At 40.2% G+C, this 22,764-nt stretch overlaps 2 protein-coding genes across 2 annotated transcripts; one reads left to right on the top strand and one right to left on the bottom strand.

Annotated features, from left to right (window-relative positions):
- Positions 1 to 157: 157 nt before the first annotated feature.
- Setd3 (SET domain containing 3) lies at positions 158 to 22,671 on the bottom strand. The gene is made up of 8 exons (XM_076425181.1): positions 21,031 to 22,671; positions 20,735 to 20,923; positions 20,047 to 20,538; positions 19,842 to 19,965; positions 2,262 to 2,376; positions 1,712 to 1,864; positions 851 to 1,174; positions 158 to 732 (listed from the first exon to the last, which is right to left on the bottom strand). Exons 2-8 carry the CDS (start codon positions 20,844 to 20,846, stop codon positions 607 to 609), a joined length of 1,446 nt encoding a protein of 481 aa, XP_076281296.1. The 5' UTR covers positions 20,847 to 20,923; positions 21,031 to 22,671; the 3' UTR covers positions 158 to 606.
- Positions 10,098 to 21,970, top strand: LOC143209476 (uncharacterized). Its single transcript, XM_076425148.1, has 2 exons — positions 10,098 to 11,246; positions 16,697 to 21,970. Exons 1-2 carry the CDS (start codon positions 11,115 to 11,117, stop codon positions 19,445 to 19,447), a joined length of 2,883 nt encoding a protein of 960 aa, XP_076281263.1. The 5' UTR covers positions 10,098 to 11,114; the 3' UTR covers positions 19,448 to 21,970.
- Positions 22,672 to 22,764: the final 93 nt, after the last annotated feature.

The raw sequence follows: 22,764 nt of genomic DNA, 5'->3' as shown, positions 1-22,764 counted from the left end.
CGAATCTTTATGCGAGTTCTCATTTTCAATGAGAATTCTCTATTTTCAATATTTATAACGGTTGTAAGGAAGAACGCCGCGTGTCACATACTTTCACTTTCGAGATATTGCCGTTTAAAGTTTTCATCGCTAATCCTTCAAGCCGGAAATCGGTAAAATTGCATTATTCTTTTGAGCCTTTCGAATTTGATTCGTGACTTCTTTTCTGGTAAATACGTAAATCCTATACTCGAAAGCTTATTGAATGCGTAAACTGAAATTTTTTTGAAATCGTGACATGCGGCGTTTTTCCTTACATAGCCACAAATCTATCCTCTATCATCAAAGAAGCCGTCCGAACTAATTAGCATTTCGTAAATTCGCATATACGACAAATGCACAAAAATCCGTAATCTCTACTCTGACAAGGATCTTAATGGACTTAGGCATCCGCCTATGAAGTCGTTGAACACATCTGCCATCCAAGGGCCAGCCACAAATTGTGAAGAAGCAAACACAAGATTAGTAATGCCGATATACACATTAAAAAATCCCTTTAGCACAGAGAGAAAAAAAGAAATGGTGTTCTTTCGGTTTAGTATGGTAAAATTCGTTTCTGGCTTGCTCTTAAGCTTTGATCCACTGTTCCACGTACTCGAGCGCGGCTAAAAGAATTTTCTTCTCTGTTACTCTCAACTGGATGGCTAACTTCTTAATTTGCGGTAACGATGTCTCGAGTACTTGCTGATCTTCCTGAAATGAACAAAGAAAAGAAGAATTTAATTAGTAAAAAGGAGCATAACGATCGTGATTTTGACGCCGATAGGCAGCCGTAACCGCTCCGCAGATTATATTTTCGTTTCACTTTCACCTTCAGAGTCGTCGGGTAATTAGCAATTAGAAGCTGCAGCCTGGTAAGCAGAAATTTCCTGACGTTCTCCTCGACGACTGTCTCTAGAGCGCAGTCCATGTGCTTCAAATCGTTAACCCGGTCCGAGCGGAGCCAATGCGTCAGTTCCTGTTTACGCATGCTGAACACCCTGAGGAACGCCAATAGCAGATCCGAGATTGGCTCCGTTCCTGGCTTTAGCAGGAACTCGCCTACCGACGGCAAGTCCAATTTGTTTAGTAATTCGATGCGCTCCCTTTGCAGGGAATCGGCTTTGCTAATTCCCAGCCGGAGCTTGAAACCATCCTGAAACAGTATGAATGGTTTTCTGATTACAAAAATATGTAAGTCATCTTTACAAAAGCGAGGACTTAGTTACTTAACAGCAGCGTTAAAGAACGTTGAAATCAAATTAACATCGTATCTAATATATTTATGCAGATTATACTAATGCTTGAAATTGTTCGAGTCAATTGGTTTAATCTAATCGATTATGATAAATAATCGAAAACAATCACTGGCCTGATAAACTTATTTCTTGTATACTATGTCCTTTATAAAATATATTTAACCATCTTCCGAATAAATATTTCTATCTAATATTGACCAGATTAACAACTATTATTAATTCCTCTTTAGTATTGAATCTTTTTGAATGCTTCGTAAAGAAGCATTTACGTGTCGAGTACATTTTTTCAAAGGACAGGAAAGTACGTTGAATGATTATTTTCGCTGAAACGACGAAAGTATTCATTCTTCCCGATGGCAACAGCTCGCCTGTCGGAAGTTAATTATTCGGGACACTTTCTTTCAAGTATTCGTTAGCACGATGTGTGGCATTACTTCTTTGTTGTCCATGTACACGAATCCGGAGTGGACGAAGAAGTCAGAATTCGTTCTAGGCCCGTAACTAATGAATATTTGTTCTCCTTTCTTGAAGTTCCTCAGAGCGTAACACTCGCAGCAGTTGGTCGTCGCGTTGAAATCGGTGGTGATCTGAAACGAAAACAAGCGGACATGAAAACGCACGTCGTCGTTAGCGATGGGTATTGGAGTCGTTCGAGTACTGTAGGCTCAGTGTCCAACGAAAGCTAGGAAGCTAGGCCCAGCAAGAGCAGTTTAACTTTCTTTTTAAACGAAATAAAATTTGATTCGCTTTTAGTCAATATTTAAGCATTAAAATAAAGCTAGCCATACAAAAAATATAAATTTTCTTTTCTCTTCTGAGTCATTTTTGTTCTAATCACTGTAACAAGACGTTCTAATCACTGTAACTGTAAAGAAAATAATACGGCAAGGGGTTAAAAGACTTCAGGCAAGAAAGAGGACACAGGTTCAAACTACTCGAAGACCCATTGCTACCGCATGTTCGATCATGATCGTGGAAACTCACTCTCCCATTCACGTGATTGCACATGTCCCACATCGGGATCAAAGCGTGGATCATGCGTGAGTCGTCCTCGCTCGGAATTAGGTTCTGCCTCGTCATAATCGTAGAAACTGCCCAGCTGGAACAACGATTTCGTCGCGGAAATGTTATTATTCCATCTGCGAACCGGCTGCAGGAATGCCAGCGAGAAATTGTCACGATTTTCTGTTAATCGTTGTGTCCAACGATAAAAACAATGAATGCGCCTTTCTAACTTAATTGGGGAATAATGATGTGCGTAAAATTCTATTAAACTCTGTAGGTAATTGTATCTGATTCGCGCGTACATTCCTGCAGTGATTTCTTAGCTCGCGCCTATCACTTTCCAAAATCGCAGCTGCGTCGAAAGCAGTAAACGCGTAGATCAATGTAACATCGAATACAATAAAGAATAACATAAAATGAACCCGCATATTGTTACATTTTCTAACGTACATTAATTACATGTGATGAAAAAGCTGCATTCATTGTGCACGTCTCTAAACGTGTTAGTAGGACGCATAAAAAGTCGAGTTTATTCTTCACATTCTCCATTGTTCATCCGTTTACATATATGTGTGTGTGTGTGAGTTAAGTAATTTTGTACGACGCGATGAATGAAAGTTGAATAGTGAAAGAAGGGACGATAAGCAATTCTTGCTTCGAGCGATTGTTGTTTGCGATTTCACATCGGTACTTGGAACATTCGAAAAATTAGAAAAAGATTCGGAGATTCGCAACGAATTTGTAGCGTTTAGAAGGAGCAGAAAGATTGGAAAGGCTTGATTTATGCGAGCTATGCGCGTTAGGCGACTCTCCCGTGGATAGAAATTTGACGAGAACAAGTGACGTCGAAATCGTGAAGATGAGAAAAAAAACGATCGATGGAAGTGACTTTCGCCTTCGAGAGAGGAACGCTTAGAGCGACCGGCAATGGGTTGGTTTTCGGGCAAGAACTTGACCCACAATTCCGGAAATGGAAGTAAAAGAAGATTCATTGCCATCGTCGTCCCGCGACGCGCGGTTCCCGTCGACTTTCTCTCTTCCCGAGGAAGCGTTCACGTTCGAGGTTTCGCGTAGGTATGTGTGTACCGAGGGACCATAGTCTTGAAGGAAAACATCATGCACACCGAGAGGAAATGGCGGACGCTCTTATATGGCCAAGTGAATTCGAAACAAAGACTCGTAAAACGGGGAACGAGATGAAGAGAACAGAAAACTATTTAATGTCCATTCACTTTCTAAAATACCTGAAATACGTCCCGGTGCTCGGCATATATTTACGAGTTCTTATTATTTTATGAGTCCTCGGGCACGCTTTCAACTATGATCGTCCGCGATTCGACCGGTACCGGCGAAAATACATTAGAATATTATATTCTAGTAATGTACGGGAATATAATAAAATATACTGCAATGTACTAGAATATAAGTAAATGAGTACGTTTTCAACCATGATCGTCCGCGATTCAACCGGTAGCGACATCATCTCTTCCCCACCTGATCCCGATCGAAAATGTTTCATTCTATTTTTCGTGATTACTTGTTTTACACGATGAATATGCAAAATTTAAGCGAGCCGGGTACTACAGCTAACGATGTAACATTAATAGCGTTGTTTGGTTTTGTTCGTGATCCTAATCGGTAATACGAATATTCATTAATTTGATCGCGAACGATAATCTCTTGCGCTTTATCGTGCCCATAAGATTTTTACAGATTTCGTACTGTTTCGTAAATGATTTAGAAAATAACATTCCGTACGCGTTGTTACGTGAACGCTTTAAAAAAAGAGATTGCTTTTTCATGTTTGAGAGAAATGAACGTGTAAATATTTCAGGAGACACGTTACTCGAAGGGGAAGGCTATTATTATAAGAAATTTGGTTTTATCTGTTTTCTCCTTCGACCATAATCCGAAGGTAGCAATCTCGCACCAGTACACTTTCTTGCCTAGATCGCCGCAGCAGGACAAAAGTGGACAAACGAAAGCTCCGATCGTATTGTCGAGATCGTTCTGGTTGTCGCGTGGCTATTAGATTACTTCCTCTTACGTAAAGAAGAAAATCTGTCTCCAAAAGCGGACGACATGATCGATGAACGCGCCGCGAAACTGATCGGAATCATTAATCCATAAAACCATCGAATCGTCCGAATGATAAAAACAAATTCTATAAATCGTACACCAATTTTTGTTGGCTTCTATTTTACCACGTTTTTATTAACTCGCTTTCTTGTCTGTCTGTTCGGTACAAATTTTGCAATTGATTTTAAACTAACTTCCCGATGAGCTAGAGACTTGAAATTTTGAACATAGCTCAGAACTGGATAACAATGCAATATTTAAAAAAATATTTTTAGAAAAGCCTATGCGTTTAAGAGATATAAACTACTAAATTTAACCGTCACACTTCCCCGCGCGACACTCGGTAGTACGTGATCGCGTTCAGCGATCCCCACTCCACGTGACAGCGCTCCCTACTCCACTACGCGTTCCTACTCTAACTCATCCCCACTCCACTGACCCGCTTCGCACCGAAGGAGCTCAGTGTGCATTCGAGCTCCGTGCGGTGTTTACAAAGGTACTTTATTATACTATAATGTTTGTTTACCAAGCGAAAGAACCGTTACACCGAGATTCTTTATTTTTACCACGGCGGTTGTTACCACGTTTTTTTCGATATGACGCGGTCGCAATACCGTCTGAAATTTACTACATGTCTCTGTTATAATCTCATCAAAATGTTTAAGATCGATTGAAAAATTTCACACACACAAGACTAAAAAGCAGAAAATAATTATTTAAATAAAAATGAATTTTTTAAAAATACCACGTTTTTAAAACGGACTAAAAAGTCTAAAATAATTTTTCCTGGTCCCATACAGATTCCTAACCCTGTACGGATAGTCCTGAAAATGTTTGATTGTGAATTCTTAATAGCCATGAAAATATTTGTAAGATTTAAAACGAAAAACGTGGGGCGCATGCCATAGATAATTGATTCATGAATAGTTCACCTAAATCACTAACAATTTTATTGCACTGCAAATGATATGAACTGTTATGCGAGTTTTTTCAACGGCAGCTACTTTCTACACTCCTTACTATGTATTATCTTGCACCCCACGATTTCATTTTAAATCTTACAAGTATTTTCACAGCTATTAAAAATTCACAATCACTTTTCAGGTCTACCTGTACGGGGTTAGGAATCTGTATGGGGCTAGGAAAAATTATTTCATATATACTTTTTAGTCCATTTTAAAAACGTGGCATGTATTTGTAAAAATTTATTTTTTTGTATAAGCTAATAGCGATTCATAGTTTCGCTAATTCCGGTTACGTTAGACTTATCTATTAAAATGTTGATTTCAAGACAACGATTTCAACAAATTAAGGATAATTACAAAGCTTACTTTTCCCTCTGACCATCCCTCGTATCTCGTTCAGATAAGAATGTTGTTCAGCTCGGAGAATATTCATAAGAGAATAGAAAACCGCGTGTTACGGCATAGTTCTCTTTCAGCTAATGAAACAATTCTACAAGCCAAAGATGCTCATTAGACGCCGCCGCTTTTTCGCAAAGGATGCAACAACGTCTCAGCAGATTCGCGTTCACGTAATACTTTTCTCCAATTTCTGCTCGCGCATGATTCCGTAATAGTCTCTAACCGCGGAGCCTTTCGAATTAATTACACTAAAGACCGTATATTTTTCGTTCGGATGGGAACAAGTCTCCTCCAGAGAATTCTTCGGCTTCTTCTGGACGGAGGATGCGCTACCTACGCGTTTCTACTCTCCGGTTTTCTTTTTGCTGCGACGTTTCGATCAGGATAAATAATGCATCGCGAGCCGTGGCTGCGAGAAAGAAGGGTAATGCGATTCAGCAAATCAGCTGGGAAACTGGAAGCGAGCAGAACGCATTTACGCGATAATAGAAAATTATATTCCGTGAAGAAAGAACGGGAAAAGGGAACGCACTCTCGTTCCTCCTCTCCTGCGCGCGTCTGTTACCACGCGCAGATAAAACCGTGTATGAAAGTTTGGCCTCGTGTGAAAGTCCTCTCTTGCTTCGAGCGATCCTCCTCTTGCGCGAGCCTCCGCAAACATCTCAGGAAGAGGAGATATCGGCTGGGAGACGAGCGTAACAAGCGCGTTTAACTACTCGCGACCGGGAGACCGACCACGTTTCTTTCCTGAACACGTTTTCCTTTTTCTTAAAGCACACGTCTTCAAAATGATTATGTCTGCAAAATGATTTGTTTCGATCCGTAGGAATAGTGAAGTTATGGATGTCTGAAGAATTCGGCTCTCATTCTAACTGATAGTCAAAACTTTGAAGGCGCTTTTCTCGAAATCTTATTTTCTCGCATGGCTGACGGAATATCTCAGGATCCAGTTGTGCGATCAATTTCAAATTGCCAAAGAATATGTCGAAAACTTGCTGCTATTGCGTGAACCAAAAACTTCACGAAATATTAATATATTTCTACTTTCGATTATGAACAATGTGAAGTCTAAACGTTATTAATAACAAATACTACGACGAATATACAAATATAATATCCTGCTTCAGGAAGATAGCTTACAATTAGAAAGTAGTATTAAACCCTGAAAATAGCTGAAAACCGCGGAGAAATAATTCTGTCCAGGTAGTGCTAAGATCTCGCCATTCGAGGGTGAAATATTGAGGAAATATGAAGAATCAGAAAAATCTTAAGATACTGTTTAGATCCACTGTATATCGATCTTTCTGTGTAAGAACGTTAACGCGGTTCGCCGATGCGGGAGCAACAGATCCCATCGGCGACATACAAAGTGTTTTCTCGGGTTCCCATCGAAGGATCCAGTAATAAATGTGATTACGTCGTGTGTTTTGCCAGTAAGAAACGATCGTTACTTTTTACACGCCTAATAGCAGGCCAGCCTCGGTTTCATCACCGTTTCGTCACCGGTTCCGCGATACCGTCGACAAGCGTCGAGTTACATGGCGAGCCATCCGCGAACGAATCAATGAACATCATTAAGAAGCCGCTCCGACGATTGTAATTGTAATGATCCCCGGGCAACAACGACCGCGGGGAACGATCGACAACAGTCTCCGTCGATCTTTCTTGATCCGGTCGCAGCCACAGCGAACCGATTCACCGTAGAAAGTGCGCGCGGCGGAGATCTCACGATCTTCGATTCATTGCACGACCTTCCCACGTGCAGCGGACTGTGCATCCATCCCCACGGTGCAACGGTGCAACGGTTCACGGTGCGCTCGTCTCCCCGATTCTTATCGTCGGCTCGCGATATATTGCGAAACGGCCGACGTCGTTTTTATTCTCTCCCTCTCCCCGTTTTTTCCCTGTTGTTCCCAGCGCATCGCGATTATTTCCCCGTCGCGGCGCAGCATTCGTTAAAAGCCACGTTTCTCGCAGCACTTTCCTCGTTAACCCTCCTCCTTACGCGGCACAATAATTATTACACTTCCTTTTTTCGTTGCGCTCCACTGACGATATATTTACAGCTTGTCCAACAAAAGGCGTACTGGCGATATCTCTCGGAAAATATTAATACAGTAAATCCTCTATCGACGCAAAAGGGTGCTACACGATGAACGCAAAGAAATATCCCCACCACTACAGTAATTTGATGTCGGCTCGGGTATATCAGTGTGAACCACTACTAATGCGACGCGGAGTTCAAAGTCCCGTGCGATTCATTGACGGTGAACGTTTCGGGCGCAAGGAAGGACAGCGTATGGGAAAGAAAGAGACGTGGAGAGTCGCAGACGCTTCGACCGCGCGCGGTCTCTCTTTACATGTACTGTCCTTCTCTACGTTCGGCTCGGCCCTTGAAGCTCAAAAAAGTAGTGTCCCTCTACGATCGATGCAAACGAACCTACCCGAGGCTTTTGCGTCGATAGAGAATTTATTGTATATTGTATACAATCGAGTATGGGTAAAATGTATACATACATCCGAAACACCAAGGCATTTTGCAATAGGTCTGCTCAGTTATGAAATGCGCGGTTTCGATGATTCTTTGAACGATCGCTTGCAGAGCGAAAAACGTTGTAGAGAAAACTTTGGAGTATTGATACTTTCTCCAGATCTTTAGAAACGTTTTTAGATTGGAAACATATTCCGAACACCCTATTCGGTGAATAATATCACAGAGAACTGTATACGATAGCAGAGTTTCACTTTTATTGCTTGCACTTGCAGTCTACCATTTCAGAAATCGTTCATCCACTTATTCGCAGATTGCCGTGGCTAAAATAAACTTCTGTACCTGTTGGTCAGCCACTGTGAAATTAACATCTGTCGCTGTAAAGTAAAAGCACTTTGGGGCTCCCCGGAAAAATATGTTTGATCTCCTACAATTTGTCTTTCGTAGAATCGTCGTCACACGAAGAATTATTCTAGCGCCATCGGTGCACCTTTTATACGAAGTGCAATAAAACAAGGTTCTTGTAAGTATACATATTTATAAATAAATAACAAACACGTTGTGCAGAGTCGCCACATTAAAACTCGTGTCCCCACTCTACCGTTCCCCTTCTACGATGCTATTCCCCCACGCTTCCGCCCGGTCACGTGACTAATCCGGTAGTTGCAGTGAGAGGGCATCTCGTGTACGAGGATAAAGAAAATTGATCGGAGTATAAAGAGGGTTGTAATTCGGAAACGATGTCAAATAGGAGATGTATACTTGAGATGTGGTACTTTTTTCAGAGTTTTCCCCTGTCCTCGTTCACCGTTCAAGTGTGTCCACGGTTTCATGGAACGCCCTGTATACAGTTAGGAGCAAAACTGATCACACACACTTTAAATTAAAATAACTTTTTCATGAATGGACCAAACAACTTCAATTTTTTTGTAAGGCTAGAAGAATTAGTTTAGTAAATGACGTCTAAAAAAATATGTTGAAAAAATGCATTTGGTCGGAATTGTGAAAAACAACAGTAAAAATCAATTTTTACTGTTGTTTTTCACAATTCCGACCAAATGCATTTTTTCAACATATTTTTTAGACGTCATTAACTAAACTAATTCCTCTAGCCTTACAGAGAAATTGAAGTCCTTTGATCAATTCACAAAAAAGTTATCCTGATTGAAAGTGTGTGTGATCAGTTTTGCTCTTAACTGTATACTGTCCTCCACTATCTAATCTGTTCTAATGATTGTACAAAATGAATTTCTTAACAATTAATTTACATTTGATTATGACTTTATTTTTACAAAACCTTACTTAAGAATACTTTATTCGCAAAAGGGTAAAATTGATTTGCAAAACGGTGAATTTGGAGTGCGAAACCGGTACAGGAAATATTTCAACAGCAAAATCTGACATAGTTATCCGACATGATACGGTCGCAGCATCTTCAAGTTATAAATAAGAAATGGAAACCAGAGAAAGTGTTACAACCGCCCGGTACCCCGGGGCGGTACGAGCACAAGCAGCATCATATGCAACAATCTAATAGAAATTTCGGGCAGTGCGTAAAAGACATTCAAGGTGTAAGATGTCGGATGGGAAATGCGATCGCAGGATTGGCTTCCGGTTTGGAGGACTGATCGAGCGTGACGTGTTGCATGGATCGCGACCGATTCCTCCTGAACCTGTCCCTCGGTCCGCGACCGATGCCCGATCTTCCGAGGTAAGCATCGGTCGCGGATCGTTACGATGAAATTCATCTCTGATGATCTAGCGCGATCGCGGCGAGGAGATCGTTCGGTCGGACAGACGCTCGCAGGCAGAGGAGAGACTGACGACTTGTGTCTGCTCTCGAGTTTCACCGACTTACTTAGGACCGTGCGCGGAGAAAACCGGCGTCAGTTCGCGGGAACGCTTTGCCGAGCGTGGAAGAGTGTTGCCGGTTCGAAAGTAACGAGAGAAGCCGATCGAAAGCAACGATCCGAGAGCAACGCGTGCGCGCGCGCGTCCCATACAACAAAAACAAAATGCTTGCACGGCGTTCGTACGCGACGACGGTGATTTAGTGATCCGACCGAAGAGGAATTCCGCGTCCCGATCATATGGGAACGGCGGTGGTGCGTCTCCAATTCTACGATTGTCACCTATCATTGAATTGCCGACGAACAGTAGCCATTGATCATCCCGTACGAATTTCGAAGATCGACGAGAAGCTTCCTCGCGCCTGGAAGATCGAGGATAAGGGCCGATTCGAAATCAGTCGACGCCATTGTTCTCCAAATGCTACCCTCGGTTGTTCCGGCGGTCTTGTAGCCTAAACTTCATTTGTAAATTCATTCTCGAGAACTTCTAGAGATAAACGTAACTGGGAATAGCTGCTCCGCGAATCGGAGATTAGAACGCAGAGATCAATTTCGAATTGCGAATTGATTTTTCAAGTGTGATTTGTCCAGCTCGAGCGGAAAGAAACTACGAAGCGTACACGTAGAACGCAGGATACAAGAAATCGCTCCATTCCCTCGAATTGTAAGAGTTTTGAAAGTGGCATTGTCACGACCGTCGGTCCGGTTAGCCGGATTAAGAGAGAATTAAAGGCTCGAAGTGACTGGAAGGTTCGTGGGAAGTTGAGCTCGTGACGGCCGGAAACGAGCCGCATCGCAATTAAGCCACGCGAAGGGACAGAAGAGCCGTTCTGCATGAACCCTGAGGAAATCTTCGGCCTGTGCAACAGGAAGAACGCGATTTTCGTTATTCTGTGCGCGGTGGCGTTATACGTGCACCTGTTCACAGTGGACTTCGCCATCCAGAAGGAGCACGAGGATTACATCGAGACGGAGGAGGAGGAGGATCGAGAGATTTCCTGGTGCATCGGGGACGAGGAGCTGTCCGTGTTTCGATCGCACTGCAACGATGTGGAAAATATTCTGTCCGCTCTTGCTGATGCTTTTCACGTTTGACTACCCCCGTGATAGATCCGCTCGAGCCGAGCCGCTCCGCGAGAACGGCGAGCTCGTTCCACGGGACGATGACCAGGATCATCGGGTAAGAAAGAGAAATTTCCCGGATTAGATTAGCTCTCGACTGCGACCGTGATCCGCCGCAACGCGTCGCGCCGGGGAAACGTGATCCTCGATGATCGAGCGATCCCGCGTTCTGGGTTAATCCGAGCCGCATTAATTAGACGCGATTTACGATAAGTCCTTTTTGCTCGCATCTAGGACACCAACTACATTTCCATGCTCCAGAGAAGAGATATCAAATGAGGATCCAGTTAACCCTTCAAGACCCGAATTACGCTGTCGTTATCCTTGTAGTAGAACTTTTATCCCGCAGACTTGGAAACTATCCATAATTTTACTAATTGTCCCTGAATTTTATCGGTTCCGTCACGTACAGCGATTATACACAGTGAAAGACAGTAATTATATAAATATGTTGATTTATTGTTTGTAATTTGGCTGACGAAAATACACTTTGTAATTAGCACACCACGGACTTCCGAAAGTCAATAAAATAAGATGAAGATCCAACGAAATTATTATTTTACTTTTGCCCCTTCGATATCCCTAACAAAATTTCTTAATTTGCATACACATCTGTAGTCGTTTGACCAACTTGCGTAATTTTTTCTTGAAAAATTCCTTTAACTTCATCTGCATGTGATTGTTACGGCATCGTTCAACATGGCAGCCGTGAGAACGCTTGAACATCATCACTAGACAGCGGATCTTTATGCAAAATAAAAACTTTCTATCTGAATTGCAACAAACTGGAGTGAAATAGAAATTTAATAAAAAATAATAAATATGTAGGTTGAAAGTAATATAACAGTGTTTTTCAATTCCTTGAATGTTTTTATCGTTTTAAATTACAACTGCCCATTTCTGTCAATACGCATCAAATCCGCTGTCTAGTGTATGTTTTCACTTTTGATCATTTATGGTTAAACAAACGACCGATTTCACTTCGAACAAGATCACCCCACATACTTTCGTTATAGAATTTTCTTAAAAAATTGTGGTCGAGTAAAGCGTATCTCAAACTGCTATCCTAGGGATCAGCGCTGGAATCTTGTTGGGAAGGTTTCTTGTTTTTACATAACTCTTTCTTTTATGTGACTTCCTGTTACGTTCTATGGTACACTTAATTAAATGTTATAATCAGATTGCGAATATTTATGGGAATTCGCATTTCTAAACGCGAATTTTTTCCTCGAGAACTCTGTTGTGCCAAAAGGAGCTCCAGCAAAGTTCATACTTCCTTCGAGTACACATTCATTTCTCTTATCATTTTGCATTTGCAATTTCATTCGACACGCTAAGTGGGTTTTGCAAAGACCTACTTAGACTGCGGATCTTTATACATTCGTGGTTTGTAAAAATTTTCAAAACATGCTGGAGTATCAAATTCGACAGAATTTACTATTTTTATTTATTTCGGACCTACATATGTTATTACTAGACTGCGGATATTATGCATTTGTGACAAAAATGGGTACGTACAATTTAAAACAGTGGAGGTATTAAAAATAAGTAAAAGAAGAATGAAATTGTAATTTGGCTCCTGTGTCTTGCAATCAATGCAAACATTCTTTATTTTGCATAAAGATCCGCAGTCTAGTTATTACCAATGAAAATAGGACTTTATTTGGTACTACTTTCTTCAAATTTCTGTAGAAAAATTGAGAATTGCATAAACATTCGCAGTCTAGACCTACTCAAACTGGAGCAACTTAAAATATACATTAAAATATTGAAATGAAAATGAAACGAAATATTAAAATATCCGCATTGAAGAACGCGATAAAAATTTCAGAACATAATTCGAAAAACTTTCGTTTAACCGTTAGCTGTCGTCACTTTTTCGACATTCTGCAATCGTGAACGTTTTATCTCTTCTTATTTACAAAAGGAGAAAGAAACTTTCGCTGGCTGCGTGCGGAAGAAACCTCGTTTTTCGTGAATCACAAACCGGAAGAAGAGCCCATATTTCACACAGAAGGGTGAACGTCTCCGTCACGAAAGTGGACGGCGTTCTTTCAACCGGTCGCATTTTTACTTCTCTCTCTCTCTCTCCTTTTTCTTTTCGTGGTAACAGGTACACGTTGTGAAATGTTCGGGACATTTCACCGACGTATTCGCACGTTCACAAGTCAAACCGTAAAATAATAACAGGTTGCTACGAAGCAGGGGTCGATTTTCTAGTCTCTTTCAGGATGAGTTAGGAGCCGGTTAAATTAGAAATGAAGCGAACACAAAATAGGTCGTCCGTTTCTTGAAAACTTGGGTTGTGATGAAGTATGAAACAAATCGTAGAACACACAAAAGTTTTCTAATCCTGTAAGGCTTCTGTTATCAGTAGACAGCGGATCTTTATGCAAAATAGAATGTTTAGGAGGGAAAATTTATTGTTGTGTAAATAATTTTAATTGTTTGAAAATAAAGTAATTATTTACAAAGAGGTACTCCTCTTCGATTTTGATGAAATTTAAATATTAGATGATTGCATAAGTTCGTACACGATTTGAAAACAAAATTCAACGGTTAAATTTTAAAGAATACAACTTTATTAATCAATTATACATACAGTCACCATTCTTTTCTAATTGTAGAAAATTTAACCATTTTTTAATTTTAATTTAACCAATCTTTGACCAAATCTTTAAAATTTAACCATCAAATTTTATTTTCAAATCGGGCACGAACTTATGCAATCATCACGAAGCTATACATTTTGAACAACTTTTTCCTTTTCGTGTACCAGGGGCTCTCTTTTCGTTTTCGAGATATTCGCAAAAAAACTATTATTGCAATTATGTACTAGATTGAATTTTCCGTATTCGTGCACACTTCGTGGCAACGTAAGCCTCGTACATGAAAAGGAAAAAGTTGTTCGAAATGTCGAAATCTATAACATATTTTAATTTCATCAAAATCTGAAAATAACGTCTCCATACTTTTATATTTTTCTAATGTTTTTACTGTTTCGAGTTTCACCGACTCGGTTTTATTATAAATGCATCAAATCCGCTGTCTAGTTATCAGAAACGATCTAACGAGAATTGTACCGTGTTCGTTAAGTATCTATGGAACGCTACTGACGACAACAAATGTCAAAATGTACACGTCGAGGCCGCCGCGATGAAAAAACAACCGACCGCACGGCAAAGAGAAAGCTACTGCTTTGCACGGTAACTTCGAGACTTCAACAAACATTTTGTTGCTATTTTCGCAATCTGTTTCTTGCAAAATGATAGTATAAAAAAGATGTATAAGGCTTCGAGAACTGTAATAAAGGGTCTAGAGTTGTACATATCCATATCCCAAATATTCTACGAACATCTCCTGAACGTTTTGTGTTAGAAAGCAGTACGTTTTTAAGACGTCTGAGAGACGTTCAGCAGATATTCGTAGGACATTCGGGAGGTCTTTAAGACATCCCTAAGAAGTTTTAAAGGTGCATAAATGTTAATGAAAATAAAAAAGGGAAGAATAAAAATAGATTTCGACCAAAACGAGTTTAAAGTTAAACCAATGAATAGCTTTATTAGAAGAACGAATGTGGAATTGACATAAAAAGTGTAATAAAAATAGATTTCGACCAAAACGAGTTTAAAGTTAAACCAATGAATAGCTTTATTAGAAGAACGAATGTGGAATTGACATAAAAAGTGTAATAAAAATAACAATTGCCATTAAAATCACAATAAAAATAATAAAAAGTAAGTTGGAATTGAAATTGATGCAAAAATACTATAACTAATACTGCTAGGTTATGGGTATATAAAAACCACACTGTTTATGGTCTTAAAGACATCTTTTTAGGACGTAAGACTTTCAGACCGAAAATAGACGTCTTTAAGACGTCGTGTGCTATCTGGGTACGACCTTTCAGCGGTGTCGCGTCACCTATGCAAAGGGCGATCTAACAAGAGCTCCAGATCTCCGTGCATTAAAAAAAAGTTCATCGATCATATTGCGTAATTCTGTAAATTGAACTGCATACCTTATACAAATGGATTCGTTCCGAACTATTTCGAAATAGCAGAGTTTCAAAAAATGACTTTCTACTATTCAAGATATATACGTGAAGTATGAAATAACTGCAGTCCTGATTTTATAGTACGTGGCAATAAATGAACAACATAAATTTACACAAATCTACATGCTTCGCGGACAAGCTCAAGGACATTGAATTGAACAATTATTTTCATGAATAATTGAAAACAAATCAATTGCTGTACGAGATATATTGCCAAGTTGTGAATGCACTGTCCCGACAGACTGTTAATTATCGAATAGACGCACGATCGTCGTTTTGCTCAGTGTGCTCGTCGCGGTAATTTGCGCGAATTGCGTTTGGACGATTGCACTTTCCTTTTTTTCACTAGTCATTGAACTTTGTCCAGGCTTCGCATTCGCACGCATGGCTCGCTGCGACTTGGAAATTAATTTACTTTTAATGAACTATACTTTCATATTAAACAAGCAACTAGAGGATGATTCATTCATGAATAATCGCTACGGAGACGGTACAGAATCCTCGATAGATACTGCAACTGCAGAACTCGCTCTAGCACACGTTCGCACAGTGTATTATACGCTGTTGCGGGTTTATAAACATTTATGAAATTTTCTTCTCACGATGAGAAATTAGAATCATCTTATCCAATCAAGGGAAGGTTTCGTAACTAATTCGTCACTTGATTCGCACGTCGATCAATTCGCGCTTTCATAAAGCTCTAAACAAATGTTCATTATTATTGTTGCGCATTAAAAGCGTTTCAGCATCCAGCTGCAACCTCAAGCCTAGACCAAGTTCTGGCCTTGAATAAGACTAAAATTAGAATTAGAGTGGGTGTACAAAGTATTCCTACCCTTTTTAAAACCGAATAATCTTTTCAAAATTGGACTCAACAGTTTAAATTTTTTATATGTGCCTGTAATGAAAATTTAAAACGTGTATTTTGTAAAGTTATACACGTGTACATACAAAGTTTCGTTGAGATCGGTTGACGCAGAAAGAAGCTATGGATGTCTTTGAATTTTTATGTGAATAACCAAATGTTCAACGACGTTGCAATTTATAGCTTCAATGTATAGTTAGTTATAATTTAGTCATAATTTATGACGCAAATGTAAATTGATTCTCTGATCATCCAAGGCCGTAAAAGTCGACACTAATTGTATAGATAATTATCGACAGAAATGTTAAAGTAGTTTTAAAGAAATGGTGATTGATGCACAAGCAAAAAGTTTAAAAATCGTTGCCTATACTTTTTCCTTCGCAATAGCGACCAATAACAATTTAAAAAAAGTTATTTACACATTAGCTAGTAGAAACTAATCCTAACGTCTGAAAAATACTCAAGCGGTTGGGTCGAATTTTGAAAAAGTTTTTAAACGGTGTACGAATACTTTGTACACCAACTTGTAGATGAACTATACACTACGGTTTCCGCGCAGTGTTTATTAAAACCGAACTATTTCCAGGAGGACATTCGGAAGCGAGCAGAAACGAAGAACGACGCTCCCAGGTTTCCATTCTACGAGGATGACGAAAATTCGAGCGAGCGGATCGGAAGATGGCGAAAAAATGGCGAAGCCCTGGAACCAAAATGGCGGGATGGCGACACGGTGCCTTTGCTCCCGTTTTCTCAACTGACACGGTACTCCGGCGATGATCTGGACAACGTCGAGGAAGACGAAGACGAGTCGAAGCAACGGGGACCGAAGTACAGAGAAAATGGAGAGTCTCTACTTTCTCGGAACGCTGAAAGAAAGGAGGAGATGCTATCGCGAGAAAGAAACAATCGGCCGGTGAACGCCTTGAAGCCTAAAGGAACATCGAACGACGAAAAGGAGAAGAAGTCTGAAGACCTGGCGGAACGTAGAAGAGAATCGACATCGACGAAATATCGAGAGGCTTTTCAAGTCCGTCCGAACGACTATGAACACGAGTTAGACGACGAGGAGTATCTCAAGCCTCGACCAAGGAAGAGGCGTCCTCCTCAAAATTATGAGTTCGGCTTGACAGAGAACGAGACTAGGAAACCGGAAGCTAGCGGGTTCAAACTAAACGTCCCGACAACTTCCTCGGAATCGGAATCCAGGAACCAGTTCGTAAAGAACGCGATGGAGTTGAAATCTCTGTTGAAAATGCAACAGGAGGAAGGTCTGAGCCTGTCGGAGTTGTTGCAAAGGAGAAACCTGACACTGAACGATCTGTTAAAAGGCAGGGCCGACGCGATCAACGCCCTCAGGTCAAAGGACGTCGACGCCGACGATTACATCGACGAGAGGACGACGATCGTGCCACTCGCGAAATCAACCGCGAAAAGTCCGCAGCGGACCAGCACGGAAGCGACGAGGTTGAAGAGCTCGCTGAAGGAAGGAATAATCTCGATCGTTCCGGTGGTGGTCGATCTGCATGAAAATGCGAGCGGCCCGAGTGAGATGCGTTTAGGACAATCAACGAGCGGAAAATCGGCGGACGCGGAACCTCCCAGAGCTAGGGGAACGCCTCCGGCGGGCATTCTAACTTTGGTTACGACATCGATGCCGTTCCCCGTCGCCACCAATTCCATGGAATTGCTGCGATCCGAGGAGAGCACCGCGAAGCTGCGTGGCAACGGCGAGATCAGGATCGACGGTCTTGACGAAGATGAGATCATGGAGTTCTCCGACTTCCCCGACTACAAGAACGGCCGGAACGCGATGTCCCCGGTATGGTTAACCGTGAAAGATGAAAACAGCGAGTCTCCGGATCTGCTCCGAGAGAATTACGAGGGCAAGGGATCCACGTTGAGCATCGAGCAGCTTCTCAATCCTACGGAACGCTCCAAGTTCACTTCAGAGAACGAGAAACAAACGACTACCGGACGACCTGAAAAGGAGGACTACAACATGTACATGGATCACGAATATCAAGACGATGCGTCAGCGGCATACCAAGATCGTAACGTTGAAGCGACAACCTCGACCGACGAGAGCGATCAAGGAGAGACTGTAACGAGCGGGATGGAGATTGGAAACTGGACGAAGAATCATGAAACAGATCCTAATAACGCTAATTACACCGTCAGACATCAACAGGATATAAACGAAACTACGAAGAAGAGCTACGACGATATAGTATCCGAAGTGGAACCGGAAGCACGAGCGGAGATCTTCGAGCTGTTCGCGTCGGGATCCGCGGGCAAGCGATTGGAGAGACTTCTCAAGTCCAGGAACATGAGTTTGGAAGAGTTGATCGCGCTGAGACAGAGGGGATCTAGCAAGGTTCACCTGGCTGAAGTGTCGCGGATCAAGGTACCTAAATCAAAGAACGAGAATAAGGAGGAAAACAGCTCCGACGCGGCGACTTCGTCGTTTACAGACAATAGTGGTGGAGAGGGAAGAGCGATCGGTAATAACTATGACAAGTCCTACGAGAATGTGCCTAAATCCGCATCCTATCCGGTGAACTTTATTCAACCGGAGGAGATTACTACCGCGAGATCGTTCTCTACCGTTGCAACCTCGCAGATCGAAGATGGAAGTGTCCTTGGTGATGGGAAAGAGGAGATCAGTGGGCGACGCGAGGTGCAAATTGTCGATTTGTTAACGACGTTCGACTCTCTGCCATTCGCGAAGGACATTCGGCGGAAGTTCGCTGACGAATATAACAGAGAAGAGAAGAAGAGACTGCCCGAAGATGACGACAACCTTGGCATGGTAGTTATAAATGATCGGGAAATTGTAGGAGCTAATGATACCGCGAACACGATTCACTCCGGCTTCGTGAAGGAGATCGTGAAACAGGAACCGAATTCGATCGACATCAGAACGATCTACAGCGAGACAGACGTGTTCACCGACGATCGAGACAGAAGAGAAAAGGAGAGAAGTTTGTCGAAGATAAGGCCAAGCATAATCGCCAGCGGAGCAATTCTTGGCGTAACCATTGTCGTTTTTCTTGCCATATTCATCGCGTGCAGGATCAAACAGAAACAGAAATACAGATACAGGAACACTTTCTCCAGAGCTGTGTTTCAAGGTCCCATGCTGGCTGCGAGAAAATTGTCGAACTCGAGCAGCCTGAGCACTGTGATGGTCAACGTGATTGCCACCTCGACGACCAAGAGGCCAGAGAAAAATGATTCAGCGGTACACGTCGGTGAAATGGATTCCAAAAGCGACATCGACAACGACTCCTTGGATGCCAACGATAGTTGGGAGACCATTCCTGATTACATGAAATGATGACTTATCGAAACCTTGGAAAATCAATAGTATTTTCATAGTAGCGTTCAATTCAATCTTTCATGTGTACAGAAGCCTGACCATACGCAAAGCGAAAGGCAGACTCACCAGTCTCAGTCAGTCTCTATTAGAGCAACAAGCAACTGTTTCCAACGGTTGCAATTGTACATATAATTGTATAGAGTTTCCAATCGTGTTTAATCGGTAAAGCTTAATGTAATTTAGAGTTAGTATAATATTCTTGCATAGGATATTGTTTCGGAAGCGTTTTCTGACATTGTAAACATATCCTTTCAAACTTATACACAATGAAATAAAGTATTTATTTATATCCAGATCGATCTGGAACCGTCATTTTACGATTAAAATAAAGAGAATTATTTTTACTACTTACCAGTATCTTTCGTATGTAAAAACATCCCTGAGTATAGCAGACACAGCATTATTGTTACTTTGAAATACTTTACTAAAATAGGAATACTGTCTTGCAATATTTCTACATTGCTTCAAGGCCGCCTCTACAAAAGAAGAAGAGAGAAAATCACGAATGAAATCGATTTGAATGTGGCTTTGAATTAATTTTTAAAGTGAACATGTACCTAACGTAGGGCTGCCTTTAAGTTCGATCATCTCAGCAGCGGTCATGTATAGCACAGTCGTGTAGCTTGTAGGGAGAATATCCAAATAAGGTTTCCATTTAGAATTCTCTTTATGCCTTTCGATCAGAAGCGCGATTGCCAAAGCCACCTGTGGCATGTGCTGTATCAATGGATCATTTTGGAGACAAGCTAGCTCCGGTGCCACGTTATGAATACTGAAAATCAAATCTCTCGGTATCCTTAAAATTAACTCGTTCTCAAAGAAATTACGTTCCGCTTTCAATCCTAAATCGTATCCTGGAAACTCAGCCACGCTCGCTCCGTCTATACTAGCCCCGTTCTCTTTCAGCCAATTCATGAATTGTCCAATTCCATGGGACCGTTTCAATGACTCTGTCTTCATTTCCTCCAACCTTTTAACCTTCTCCAAAACTGATGATATTTCTATATAGTTGTCCCATAGCTGTGTCACGTAAGCCGAATTACTGCTAACTGATTTAAAATATACAAATAAGCTCCTTGCAAAAGACAATTGACCATTTTTTTTTCAATAAGAATAGAATTCTTTAAAACTAATCGTTAAAAAATACATTTTATTACCATTTTTGAAGTTGCATGGTACAAACAGAGAAATGAAATTTGGATAATATAAGGTAGCGAAAAATATATTTGAGAATAATGTACTCACGATGAAACAACTTTTCACACAAGGCATTTATTTCGTTCCTTTTCGGTGAAGATAATTGCCTTTGATTGGAAACGTGTTTACTTTTGGATGCGTGAGATTTTCTTCTGCCCATGTTTGTACTATCTCACGGCACTTTCGTGACTTCTTCTCACATTTAGATGCATTATAATGTGTGACGTGCGCCTACGACTAGCAAGAATAAACACTTCACCGAAACGAAAATAGAACGTTTGACGGTCTGCGCTTTCTGCGTCTCGACCGACATAACCTCGAAACGGCAGAGTGGAGCTATATACCTTCCTTCCCTGTATACTATTGACTTCACTGCACTTTATTGATTTTCAATTTCTATCAGGGGTCACCTACTTTCGCAATAACGCTAAAACCCCCTCGTCAAAATCATTTTTTTTTATGAATCCTTCAATTGTCCCGCTGCGGACAAACACATTTATAATTCATTGTTCAGCCAACATATATTGGAAATTCGAACGTATTTACGTGTCGTTCGATTCAATTTCTTTTCAATTCCATTGACGCAACAGAGGATAACGTTTATTCGATAATTGAAGGTCAACATTTGCGCGACATAATTTAACATTGTGAAAATATGTACAAGTTTGTGTACGTATATCTACAAATTTAATAATCTCCCCCGTATCACTTTTTACATTTTTCTTGAAAATTGCTTGATGTGCTTTAAGAATCAAATGTACAAACGCTTAATGAAACAAATGTTTCGTTTGTTTAAGAGCTATATTATACAAAGTAATAAACAAGTGGTTGATATATCTTAATATTTTCTTTATGGATAGATTTGTATTGCCTTTATAAATAGTTGATTTATAAAGCCACGTTAAAGGGGATCTAAAACACAGAACAGTTGGAAAATATAGTTAGCTAGAAAAATAAAATAAAAAATTACATTTTACATATAAACTTGCTATATAAATTATATACGTACATCGATGTGATTTATAATGGAAAATATGAGTTATAATAATAAAAGATATGTATTGTGTGTTAATATTAACAGCAATATTAAGTTGTGCAAATAAAATTATTGAAAACTATGGAGAAAAAGAAAACAAACAAACAACAGTGATTACAAAGTGTACAATATGAACTGTAAACTGAAAAAAAAATGAAAACTTGGAAGAAGATGAAAAGATCATTTTTAGAAGTTTCTTTCAGTAGTCGTTTAACATTTATTACTTTAGTATAAAAGTATCTGTAATACCTATATCAAGGCCGAGAGCCATGAAAATGTAATATTTATTCTTAAATTTAATTCAATAATATTCACAGCTCGTACTTAATCATTTTTTTATACATTTAACGTGTTAACTAGAGTAGTGCACTCATAGATCCCCCTTAATGTTTATAAATTATCCAATTTGTGTACACCTAAAAATAATATAATAAAACAATCAATTGAATTTTCACGCTGCAAAGTAAGGTAACTAATTGTAAAATCTTTTCGTAAAAACCAACGAATTGAAAGTTGCGCGAAATGTACGACATCATCAAATGTAACAAATCGGTACAACAGTAATTGAGAGAGTCTCACTTAGATAATAGTTCTATTCGCGGAATAATCTTTATAACAGTATTTAAAAATTATATGTGCGACACACCTATGCTTAAAATTCTTAATGCTCTTCTTTAGGATCATTGTTTCGGTATAAAATCTAATTTTCCATTATATTATACACACTACTCTGAAAAATGAGATAGAAGAAAGGAAAGGAAAAAGAATAATTATAATATTAAAAAATGAAATTTCAATACCCTGATTGGGAATTTACCGTAATTACGTAATTTGTACTGAGTATAGATAAACCACTACGTTTTTATAATAATATATTTGATTACGAATTGTGCAGAATTGTACATTCTACAAGATTACCCATAAACATCTTAACTTCTTTGCAGCGGAAAACTCGTATCTTAAATATTAAAGATACGCATACAGTTATAGTAATATATACCGTTATTTATACAGCCTAACCTCTAAGTAGAGCCTTATAGAC

The sequence above is a fragment of the Lasioglossum baleicum genome, chromosome 6 (genome assembly GCF_051020765.1).
Source record: "Lasioglossum baleicum chromosome 6, iyLasBale1, whole genome shotgun sequence".
Classification (NCBI taxonomy): Eukaryota; Metazoa; Arthropoda; class Insecta; order Hymenoptera; family Halictidae; genus Lasioglossum; species Lasioglossum baleicum.
The sequence above is the reverse complement of the archived record's forward strand: the minus strand, read 5'-3'. Positions and strand labels throughout refer to the sequence as shown.

What these genes read in the sequence shown, in the direction of transcription:
- LOC143209476 (XM_076425148.1), top strand. Translation starts at nt 11,115, where the DNA reads ATGTGGAAAATATTCTGTCCGCTCTTGCTGATGCTTTTCACGTTTGAC. An exon ending in ACGATGACCAGGATCATCGG is followed by an intron (nt 11,247 to 16,696) that starts GTAAGAAAGAGA and finishes AACTATTTCCAG; the next exon opens with GAGGACATTCGGAAGCGAGC.
- Setd3 (XM_076425181.1), bottom strand. Translation starts at nt 20,846, where the DNA reads ATGGGCAGAAGAAAATCTCACGCATCCAAAAGTAAACACGTTTCCAAT. An exon ending in TTTACATACGAAAGATACTG is followed by an intron (nt 2,377 to 19,841) that starts GTAAGTAGTAAA and finishes TCGTTGTTCCAG; the next exon opens with CTGGGCAGTTTCTACGATTA. An exon ending in TGTACATGGACAACAAAGAA is followed by an intron (nt 1,175 to 1,711) that starts GTAATGCCACAC and finishes ATACTGTTTCAG; the next exon opens with GATGGTTTCAAGCTCCGGCT.